At 45.8% G+C, this 13,998-nt stretch overlaps 1 protein-coding gene across 6 annotated transcripts in view; it reads right to left on the reverse strand.

Moving 5' to 3' along the window:
- The window catches only part of OPLAH (5-oxoprolinase, ATP-hydrolysing), a 142,187-nt gene that overhangs the window by 14,229 nt on the left and 113,960 nt on the right, over positions 1 to 13,998 (reverse strand). For all 6 annotated transcript variants that reach the window (XR_014942348.1, XM_085536841.1, XM_085536839.1 and 3 more), the window contains one exon: positions 13,427 to 13,584. Coding sequence is in view for 5 of the 6 variants with exons in the window: in XM_085536841.1 (XP_085392967.1) it covers positions 13,427 to 13,584 (158 nt within the window). In the remaining variant the exon portion in view is untranslated. The remainder of the gene's footprint in view (positions 1 to 13,426; positions 13,585 to 13,998) is intronic.

A 13,998-nucleotide genomic window follows, 5' to 3' on the forward strand; every position in this document is an offset into this window, starting at 1 on the left:
GGGGTATATGGGAACATAGGGGATATATGGGAACATAGGGGTATATGGGAACATAGGGGTATATGGGAACATAGGGGTATATGGGAACATAGGGGATATATGGGAACATAGGTGTATATGGGAACATAGGGGTATGGGGCACATAGGGGTATATGGGAACATAGGGGTATGTGGGAACATAGGGGTATATGGGGCACATAGGGGTATATGGGAACATAGGGGATATATGGGAACATAGGGGTATATGGGGCACATAGGGGTATATGGGAACATAGGGGTATATGGGGCACATAGGGGTATATGGGGCACATAGGGGTATATGGGAACATAGGGGATATATGGGAACATAGGGGTATATGGGGCACATAGGGATATATGGGGCACATAGGGATATATGGGGCACATAGGGATACATGGGGCTCATAGGGGTGCATTGGGACCCATAGGGACCCATAGAGATGCATTGGGACCCATAGGGACACATAGGGATACATGGGGCACATAGGGATACATGGGGCACATAGGGATACATGGGGCACATAGGGATATATGGGGCACATAGGGATATACGGGAACATAGGGGTATATGGGAACATAGGGGTATATGGGAACATAGGGGTATATGGGAACATAGGGATATATGGGAACATAGGGGTATATGGGGCACATAGGGATATATGGGAACATAGGGGTATATGGGAACATAGGGGTATATGGGAACATAGGGGATATATGGGAACATAGGGGTATATGGGAACATAGGGGTATATGGGAACATAGGGGTATATGGGGCACATAGGGGTATATGGGAACATAGGGGTATATGGGAACATAGGGGATATATGGGAACATAGGGGTATATGGGGCACATAGGGATACATGGGGCACATAGGGATATATGGGGCACATAGGGATATATGGGAACATAGGGGTATATGGGAACATAGGGGTATATGGGGCACATAGGGATATATGGGGCACATAGGGATATATGGGGCACATAGGGATACATGGGGCTCATAGGGGTGCATTGGGACCCATAGGGACCCATAGAGATGCATTGGGACCCATAGGGACCCATAGGGATACATGGGGCACATAGGGATATACGGGAACATAGGGATACATGGGGCACATAGGGATATATGGGGCACATAGGGATATACGGGAACATAGGGGTATATGGGAACATAGGGGTATATGGGAACATAGGGGATATATGGGAACATAGGGGTATATGGGAACATAGGGGTATATGGGAACATAGGGGATATATGGGAACATAGGTGTATATGGGAACATAGGGGTATATGGGAACATAGGGGATATATGGGAACATAGGGGTATATGGGAACATAGGGGTATATGGGAACATAGGGGATATATGGGAACATAGGTGTATATGGGAACATAGGGGTATGTGGGAACATAGGGGTATATGGGGCACATAGGGGTATATGGGAACATAGGGGTATGTGGGAACATAGGGGTATATGGGGCACATAGGGGTATATGGGAACATAGGGGATATATGGGAACATAGGGGTATATGGGGCACATAGGGGTATATGGGAACATAGGGGATATATGGGAACATAGGGGTATATGGGGCACATAGGGATATATGGGAACATAGGGGTATATGGGAACATAGGGGATATATGGGAACATAGGGGTATATGGGGCACATAGGGATATATGGGGCACATAGGGATATATGGGGCACATAGGGATACATGGGGCTCATAGGGGTGCATTGGGACCCATAGGGACCCATAGAGATGCATTGGGACCCATAGGGACACATAGGGATACATGGGGCACATAGGGATACATGGGGCACATAGGGATACATGGGGCACATAGGGATACATGGGGCACATAGGGATATACGGGAACATAGGGGTATATGGGAACATAGGGGTATATGGGAACATAGGGGATATATGGGAACATAGGGGTATATGGGAACATAGGGGTATATGGGAACATAGGGGATATATGGGAACATAGGGGTATATGGGAACATAGGGGTATATGGGAACATAGGGGATATATGGGAACATAGGTGTATATGGGAACATAGGGGTATGTGGGAACATAGGGGTATATGGGGCACATAGGGGTATATGGGAACATAGGGGTATGTGGGAACATAGGGGTATATGGGGCACATAGGGGTATATGGGAACATAGGGGATATATGGGAACATAGGGGTATATGGGGCACATAGGGGTATATGGGAACATAGGGGATATATGGGAACATAGGGGTATATGGGGCACATAGGGATATATGGGAACATAGGGGTATATGGGAACATAGGGGATATATGGGAACATAGGGGTATATGGGGCACATAGGGATATATGGGGCACATAGGGGTATATGGGAACATAGGGGATATATGGGAACATAGGGGTATATGGGGCACATAGGGATATATGGGGCACATAGGGATACATGGGGCACATAGGGATACATGGGGCACATAGGGATATATGGGGCACATAGGGATATACGGGAACATAGGGGTATATGGGAACATAGGGGTATATGGGGCACATAGGGATATATGGGGCACATAGGGATATATGGGGCACATAGGGATACATGGGGCTCATAGGGGTGCATTGGGACCCATAGGGACCCATAGAGATGCATTGGGACCCATAGGGACCCATAGGGATACATGGGGCACATAGGGATATACGGGAACATAGGGATACATGGGGCACATAGGGATATACGGGAACATAGGGATACATGGGGCACATAGGGATATATGGGGCACATAGGGATACATGGGGCACATAGGGATATACGGGAACATAGGGGATATATGGGAACATAGGGGTATATGGGAACATAGGGGTATGTGGGAACATAGGGATATATGGGAACATAGGGGTATATGGGAACATAGGGGTATATGGGAACATAGGGGATATATGGGAACATAGGGGTATATGGGAACATAGGGGATATATGGGAACATAGGGGTATATGGGAACATAGGGGTATATGGGAACATAGGGGATATATGGGAACATAGGGGTATATGGGAACATAGGGGTATATGGGAACATAGGGGATATATGGGAACATAGGGGTATATGGGAACATAGGGGTATATGGGAACATAGGGGTATATGGGAACATAGGGGATATATGGGAACATAGGTGTATATGGGAACATAGGGGTATGGGGCACATAGGGGTATATGGGAACATAGGGGTATGTGGGAACATAGGGGTATATGGGGCACATAGGGGTATATGGGAACATAGGGGATATATGGGAACATAGGGGATATATGGGAACATAGGGGATATATGGGAACATAGGGGTATATGGGGCACATAGGGATATATGGGGCACATAGGGGTATATGGGGCACATAGGGGTATATGGGAACATAGGGGTATATGGGAACATAGGGGATATATGGGAACATAGGGGTATATGGGGCACATAGGGATATATGGGGCACATAGGGATATATGGGGCACATAGGGATACATGGGGCTCATAGGGGTGCATTGGGACCCATAGGGACCCATAGAGATGCATTGGGACCCATAGGGACACATAGGGATACATGGGGCACATAGGGATACATGGGGCACATAGGGATACATGGGGCACATAGGGATATACGGGAACATAGGGATACATGGGGCACATAGGGATATATGGGGCACATAGGGATACATGGGACACATAGGGATACATGGGGCACATAGGGATACATGGGGCACATAGGGATATATGGGGCACATAGGGATATACGGGAACATAGGGGTATATGGGAACATAGGGGTATATGGGAACATAGGGGTATATGGGAACATAGGGATATATGGGAACATAGGGGTATATGGGGCACATAGGGATATATGGGAACATAGGGGTATATGGGAACATAGGGGTATATGGGAACATAGGGGATATATGGGAACATAGGGGTATATGGGAACATAGGGGTATATGGGAACATAGGGGTATATGGGGCACATAGGGGTATATGGGAACATAGGGGTATATGGGAACATAGGGGATATATGGGAACATAGGGGTATATGGGGCACATAGGGATACATGGGGCACATAGGGATATATGGGGCACATAGGGATATATGGGAACATAGGGGTATATGGGAACATAGGGGTATATGGGGCACATAGGGATATATGGGGCACATAGGGATATATGGGGCACATAGGGATACATGGGGCTCATAGGGGTGCATTGGGACCCATAGGGACCCATAGAGATGCATTGGGACCCATAGGGACCCATAGGGATACATGGGGCACATAGGGATATACGGGAACATAGGGATACATGGGGCACATAGGGATATATGGGGCACATAGGGATACATGGGACACATAGGGATACATGGGGCACATAGGGATACATGGGGCACATAGGGATATACGGGAACATAGGGGTATATGGGAACATAGGGGTATGTGGGAACATAGGGATATATGGGAACATAGGGGTATATGGGAACATAGGGGTATATGGGAACATAGGGGATATATGGGAACATAGGGGTATATGGGAACATAGGGGTATATGGGAACATAGGGGATATATGGGAACATAGGGGTATATGGGAACATAGGGGTATATGGGAACATAGGGGATATATGGGAACATAGGGGTATATGGGAACATAGGGGTATATGGGAACATAGGGGATATATGGGAACATAGGTGTATATGGGAACATAGGGGTATGTGGGAACATAGGGGTATATGGGGCACATAGGGGTATATGGGAACATAGGGGTATGTGGGAACATAGGGGTATATGGGGCACATAGGGGTATATGGGAACATAGGGGATATATGGGAACATAGGGGTATATGGGGCACATAGGGGTATATGGGAACATAGGGGATATATGGGAACATAGGGGTATATGGGGCACATAGGGATATATGGGAACATAGGGGTATATGGGAACATAGGGGATATATGGGAACATAGGGGTATATGGGGCACATAGGGATATATGGGGCACATAGGGATATATGGGGCACATAGGGATACATGGGGCTCATAGGGGTGCATTGGGACCCATAGGGACCCATAGAGATGCATTGGGACCCATAGGGACACATAGGGATACATGGGGCACATAGGGATACATGGGGCACATAGGGATACATGGGGCACATAGGGATATACGGGAACATAGGGGTATATGGGAACATAGGGGTATATGGGAACATAGGGGATATATGGGAACATAGGGGTATATGGGAACATAGGGGTATATGGGAACATAGGGGATATATGGGAACATAGGGGTATATGGGAACATAGGGGTATATGGGAACATAGGGGATATATGGGAACATAGGTGTATATGGGAACATAGGGGTATGTGGGAACATAGGGGTATATGGGGCACATAGGGGTATATGGGAACATAGGGGTATGTGGGAACATAGGGGTATATGGGGCACATAGGGGTATATGGGAACATAGGGGATATATGGGAACATAGGGGTATATGGGGCACATAGGGGTATATGGGAACATAGGGGATATATGGGAACATAGGGGTATATGGGGCACATAGGGATATATGGGAACATAGGGGTATATGGGAACATAGGGGATATATGGGAACATAGGGGTATATGGGGCACATAGGGATATATGGGGCACATAGGGGTATATGGGAACATAGGGGATATATGGGAACATAGGGGTATATGGGGCACATAGGGATATATGGGGCACATAGGGATACATGGGGCACATAGGGATACATGGGGCACATAGGGATATATGGGGCACATAGGGATATACGGGAACATAGGGGTATATGGGAACATAGGGGTATATGGGGCACATAGGGATATATGGGGCACATAGGGATATATGGGGCACATAGGGATACATGGGGCTCATAGGGGTGCATTGGGACCCATAGGGACCCATAGAGATGCATTGGGACCCATAGGGACACATTGGGACCCATAGGGACACATTGGGACCCATAGAGATGCATTGGGACCCATATATATCCCTATATCCCCATATATCCCCCCATAACCCCATAAAGACCCCATATATCCCCCCATATCCCCCATAACCCCATAACGACCCCATATATCCCCCCATATCCCCCATATCCCCCCCATAACCACCCCATAACCCCCCCATATCCCCCCCATAATGACCCTATATAACCCCATATCCCCCATATATCCCCCATAACCCCATAAAGACCCCATATATCCCCCCATATATCACCCCATATCCCCCCATATCACCCCATATCCCTCCCATAATGACCCTATATAACCCCATATCCCCTCATATCCCCCCATAATGACCCTATATCCCCCCATATCCCCCATATATCCCCATAATGACCCCATATATCCCCATATAACCCCATATCCCCCCATAATGACCCCATAACCCCATATATCCCCCCATATCGCCCCATAACCCCATAAAGACCCTATATAACCCCATACCCCCCATAATGACCCTATATAACCCCATATCCCCCCATAATGACCCTATATAACCCCATATCCCCCCATAAAGACCCTATATAACCCCATACCCCCCATAATGACCCTATATAACCCCATATCCCCCCATAATGACCCTATATAACCCCATATCCCCCATAATGACCCTATATAACCCCATATACCCCTATTCCGATCCCATATCCCCCCATAATTCCATAATGACCCCATATATCCCCATATAACCCCATATCCCCCTATATCCCCCATATAACCCCATAATGACCCCATATAACCCCATATATCCCCATATAACCCCATAATAACCCCATATAACCCCATATAACCCCATATCCCCCATATAACCCCATATAACCCCATATAACCCCATATAACCCCATATAACCCCATATAACCCATATAACCCCATAGAACCCCATAGAACCCCATATAACCCCATATATCCCCCCCCCCCCATTTACCGCAGCTCGAGGATCTCGGGGTCTGTGATGCGGGTGTTGGTCATGTGACTGTGCACCCCACTGCGCCCCTTATATCCCCATAACCCCATAATGACCCCATATATCCCCCCATAACCCCATAATGACCCCATATATCCCCATATAACCCCATAATGACCCCATATATCCCCATAACCCCATAATGACCCCATATATCCCCATAACCCCATAACCACCCTATATCCCCCCATATCCCCCATATATCCCCATATCCCCCCATAATGACCCTATATAACCCTATATCCCCCATAACCCCATAATGACCCCATATATCCCCCATAACCCCATAATGACCCCATATATCCCCCATAACCCCATAACCACCCTATATCCCCCCATATCCCCCATATATCTCCATATCCCCCCATAATGACCCTATATAACCCTATATCCCCCCATAATGACCCTATATAACACCATATCCCCCCATAATGACCCTATATAACCCCATATCCCCCATAACCCCATAATGACCCTATATAACCCCATAAAGACCCCACAATGACCCCATATATCCCCCCATATCCCCCCATAACCCCATAAAGACCCCATATATCCCCCCATAACTCCATAATGACCCCATATATCCCCCAATAACCACATAATGACCCCATATATCCCCCCATATCTCCCATATATCCCCCCATAACCCCATAAAGACCCCATATATCCCCCCATAACCCCACAATGACCCCATATATCCCCCCATAATGACCCCATATATCCCCCCATAACCCCATAAAGACCCCATATATCCCCATAATGACCCCATATATCCCCATAATGACCCCATAACCCCATAAAGATCCCATATATCCCCATAATGACCCCATATATCCCCATAATGACACTATATAACCCCATATGCCCCCATAATGACCCTATATAACCGCATAGTGACCCCATAATGACCCCTTATAACCCCATATCCCCCCCATAATGACCCCATATAACCCCATAACCCCATATCCCCTCATAAAGACCCTATATAACCCCATACAGACCCCATATAACCCCATAATGACGCTATATAACCCCATATCACCATATCACCCCATATCCCCCCATAATGACCCCATATAACCCCATAACCCCATATCCACCTATATCCCCCCATATACCCCCCATAATGACCCTATATAACCCCATATCCCCCCATATCACCCCATATCCCCCCATAATGACCCTATATAACCCCATATCCCCTCATATCCCCCCATAATGACCCTATATAACCCCATATCCCCCATATCCCCCCATATCCCCCCATAATGACCCTATATAACCCCATATCCCCCCCATAATGACCCTATATCCCCCCATAACCCCATAATGACCCTATATAACCCCATATCCCCCCATATCCCCCCATAATGACCCTATATCGCCCCATATCCACCCATATCCCCACATTATGACCCCGTATTCCCCCATATTCCCCCATATCCCCCCATAAAGACCCTATATAACCCCATATCCCCTCATATCCTCCATAATGACCCTATATAACCCCATATAACCCCATATAACCCCATATAACCCCATATAACCCCATATCCCCCCATATAACCCCATATAACCCCATATAACCCCATATACCCCCCATATCCCCCCATATAACCCCATATAACCCCATAGAACCCCATATACCCCCCATATAACCCCATATAACCCCATATAACCCCATATAACCCCATATCCCCCCATATAACCCCATATAACCCCATATAACCCCATAGAACCCCATATAACCCATATAACCCCATATAACCCCATATAACCCCATATAACCCCATATAACCCCATATAACCCCATATACCCCCCATATAACCCCATATACCCCCCATATAACCCCATATAACCCCATATAACCCCATATACCCCCCATATAACCCCATATCCCCCCATATAACCCCATATACCCTATATAACCCCATATAACCCCATATACCCCCCATATAACCCCATATAACCCCATATAACCCCATATACCCCCCATATAATCCCATATCCCCCCATATAACCCCATATACCCCATATAACCCCATATACCCCCATATAACCCCATATAACCCCATATAACCCCATATACCCCCCATATACCCCCCATATAACCCCATATAACCCCATATACCCCCATATACCCCCATATACCCCCATATAACCCCATATAACCCCATATAACCCCATATAACCCCATATACCCCCATATACCCCCATATAACCCCATATAACCCCATATAACCCATATAACCCCATATAACCCCATATAACCCATATAACCCCATATAACCCCATATACCCCATATAACCCCATATAACCCCATATAACCCCATATAACCCCATATAACCCATATAACCCCATATAACCCCATATAACCCCATATAACCCCATATACCCCATATAACCCCATATAACCCCATATAACCCCATATACCCCATATAACCCCATATAACCCCATATAACCCCATATAACCCCATATAACCCCATATAACCCCATATAACCCCATATACCCCATATAACCCCATATAACCCCATATAACCCCATATAACCCCATATAACCCCATATACCCCATATACCCCATATAACCCCATATAACCCCATATAACCCCATATAACCCCATATAACCCCATATAACCCCATATAACCCCATATAACCCCATATAACCCCATATACCCCATATAACCCCATATAACCCCATATAACCCCATATAACCCCATATAACCCCATATACCCCATATAACCCCATATAACCCCATATAACCCCATATAACCCCATATAACCCCATATACCCCATATAACCCCATATAACCCCATATAACCCCATATAACCCCATATAACCCCATATAACCCCATATAACCCCATATAACCCCATATAACCCCATATAACCCCATATAACCCCATATAACCCCATATAACCCCATATAACCCATATAACCCCATATAACCCCATATAACCCCATATAACCCCATATAACCCCATATAACCCCATATAACCCCATATAACCCCATATAACCCCATATCCCCCCATATAACCCCATATAACCCCATATAACCCCATAGAACCCCATATAACCCATATAACCCCATATAACCCCATATAACCCCATATAACCCCATATAACCCCATATAACCCCATATAACCCCATATACCCCCCATATAACCCCATATACCCCCCATATAACCCCATATAACCCCATATAACCCCATATACCCCCCATATAACCCCATATCCCCCCATATAACCCCATATACCCTATATAACCCCATATAACCCCATATACCCCCCATATAACCCCATATAACCCCATATAACCCCATATACCCCCCATATAATCCCATATCCCCCCATATAACCCCATATACCCCATATAACCCCATATACCCCCATATAACCCCATATAACCCCATATAACCCCATATACCCCCCATATACCCCCCATATAACCCCATATAACCCCATATACCCCCATATACCCCCATATACCCCCATATAACCCCATATAACCCCATATAACCCCATATACCCCCATATACCCCCATATAACCCCATATAACCCCATATAACCCATATAACCCCATATAACCCCATATAACCCATATAACCCCATATAACCCCATATACCCCATATAACCCCATATAACCCCATATAACCCCATATAACCCCATATAACCCATATAACCCCATATAACCCCATATAACCCCATATAACCCCATATACCCCATATAACCCCATATAACCCCATATAACCCCATTTACCCCATATAACCCCATATAACCCCATATAACCCCATATAACCCCATATAACCCCATATAACCCCATATAACCCCATATACCCCATATAACCCCATATAACCCCATATAACCCCATATAACCCCATATAACCCCATATACCCCATATAACCCCATATAACCCCATATAACCCCATATAACCCCATATAACCCCATATAACCCCATATAACCCCATATAACCCCATATACCCCATATAACCCCATATAACCCCATATAACCCCATATAACCCCATATAACCCCATATACCCCATATAACCCCATATAACCCCATATAACCCCATATAACCCCATATAACCCCATATACCCCATATAACCCCATATAACCCCATATAACCCCATATAACCCCATATAACCCCATATACCCCATATAACCCCATATAACCCCATATAACCCCATATAACCCCATATAACCCCATATAACCCCATATAACCCCATATAACCCCATATAACCCCATATCCCCCCATATAACCCCATAGAACCCCATATAACCCCATAGAACCCCATATAACCCATATAACCCCATATAACCCCATATAACCCCATATAACCCCATATAACCCCATATAACCCCATATAACCCCCATATAACCCCATATACCCCCCATATAACCCCATATAACCCCATATAACCCCATATACCCCCCATATAACCCCATATCCCCCCATATAACCCCATATACCCTATATAACCCCATATAACCCCATATACCCCCCATATAACCCCATATAACCCCATATAACCCCATATACCCCCATATAATCCCATATCCCCCCATATAACCCCATATACCCCATATAACCCCATATACCCCCATATAACCCCATATAACCCCATATAACCCCATATACCCCCCATATACCCCCCATATAACCCCATATAACCCCATATACCCCCATATACCCCCATATACCCCCATATAACCCCATATAACCCCATATAACCCCATATAACCCCATATACCCCCATATACCCCCATATAACCCCATATAACCCCATATACCCCATATAACCCCATATAACCCCATATAACCCCATATAACCCCATATAACCCATATAACCCCATATAACCCCATATAACCCCATATAACCCCATATACCCCATATAACCCCATATAACCCCATATAACCCCATATACCCCATATAACCCCATATAACCCCATATAACCCCATATAACCCCATATAACCCCATATAACCCCATATACCCCATATAACCCCATATAACCCCATATAACCCCATATAACCCCATATAACCCCATATACCCCATATAACCCCATATAACCCCATATAACCCCATATAACCCCATATAACCCCATATAACCCCATATAACCCCATATAACCCCATATAACCCCATATAACCCCATATAACCCCATATAACCCCATATACCCCATATAACCCCATATAACCCCATATAACCCCATATAACCCCATATAACCCCATATACCCCATATAACCCCATATAACCCCATATAACCCCATATAACCCCATATAACCCCATATACCCCATATAACCCCATATAACCCCATATAACCCCATATAACCCCATATAACCCCATATACCCCATATAACCCCATATAACCCCATATAACCCCATATAACCCCATATAACCCCATATAACCCCATATAACCCCATATAACCCCATATAACCCCATATAACCCCATATAACCCCATATAACCCCATATAACCCCATATAACCCCATATAACCCCATATAACCCCATATACCCCATATAACCCCATATAACCCCATATAACCCCATATAACCCCATATAACCCCATATAACCCCATATAACCCCATATAACCCCATATAACCCCATATAACCCCATATAACCCCATATAACCCCATATAACCCCATATAACCCCATATACCCCCCATATAACCCCATATAACCCCATAGAACCCCATATAACCCCATATAACCCCATATAACCCCATATAACCCCATATAACCCCATAGAACCCCATATAACCCCATATAACCCCATATAACCCCATATAACCCCATATAACCCCATAGAACCCCATATATCCCATATAACCCCATATAACCCCATATAACCCCATATAACCCCATATACCCCATATAACCCCATATAACCCCATATAACCCATATAACCCCATATAACCCCATATAACCCATATAACCCCATATAACCCCATATAACCCCATATAACCCCATATAACCCCATATAACCCCATATATCCCATATAACCCCATATAACCCCATATAACCCATATATCCCCATATAACCCCATATAACCCCATATACCCCCATATAACCCCATATAACCCCATATACCCCATATAACCCCCATATACCCCCATATAACCCCATATAACCCCATATAACCCCATATAACCCCATATAACCCCATATAACCCCATATAACCCCATATAACCCCATATAACCCCATATAACCCCATATAACCCCCATATACCCCCATATAACCCCATATAACCCCATATAACCCCATATAACCCCATATAACCCCATATAACCCCATATAACCCCATATATCCCCCCCCCCCATTTACCGCAGCTCGAGGATCTCGGGGTCGGTGATGCGGGTGTTGGTCATGTGACTGTGGACCCCACTGCGCCCCTCCCAATGGGGGCCGGCGCCCGCCCCCCCCCCCACGGTCTCATAGTAACCAATGGAGGCGTCCCCGAACGTCACGTTGTTCATGCAGCCCTATGGGGTCACAGGGGTATGGGGTGGATATGGGGTCAGACAGCCCTATAGGGGATATGGGGTCAGGATATAGGGGATATGGGGTCAGACAGCCCTATAGCGGATATGGGGTCAGGATATAGGGGATATGGGGTCAGGATATAGGGGATATGGGGTCAGACCTATGGGGTTATAGGGGATATGGGGTCAGGATATAGGGGATATGGGGTCAGACCTATAGGGGATATGGGGTCAGACCTATGGGGTTATAGGGGATATGGGGTCAGGATATAGGGGATATGGGGTCAGACCTATAGGGGATATGGGGTCAGACCTATAGGGGATATGGGGTCAGGATATAGGGGATATGGGGTCAGACCTATGGGGTTATTAGGGGATATGGGGTCAGGATATAGGGGATATGGGGTCAGGATA

This window comes from Coturnix japonica, chromosome 2 (assembly GCF_054131305.1).
Source record: "Coturnix japonica strain WE chromosome 2, WE-NBRP24, whole genome shotgun sequence".
NCBI lineage: Eukaryota > Metazoa > Chordata > Aves > Galliformes > Phasianidae > Coturnix > Coturnix japonica.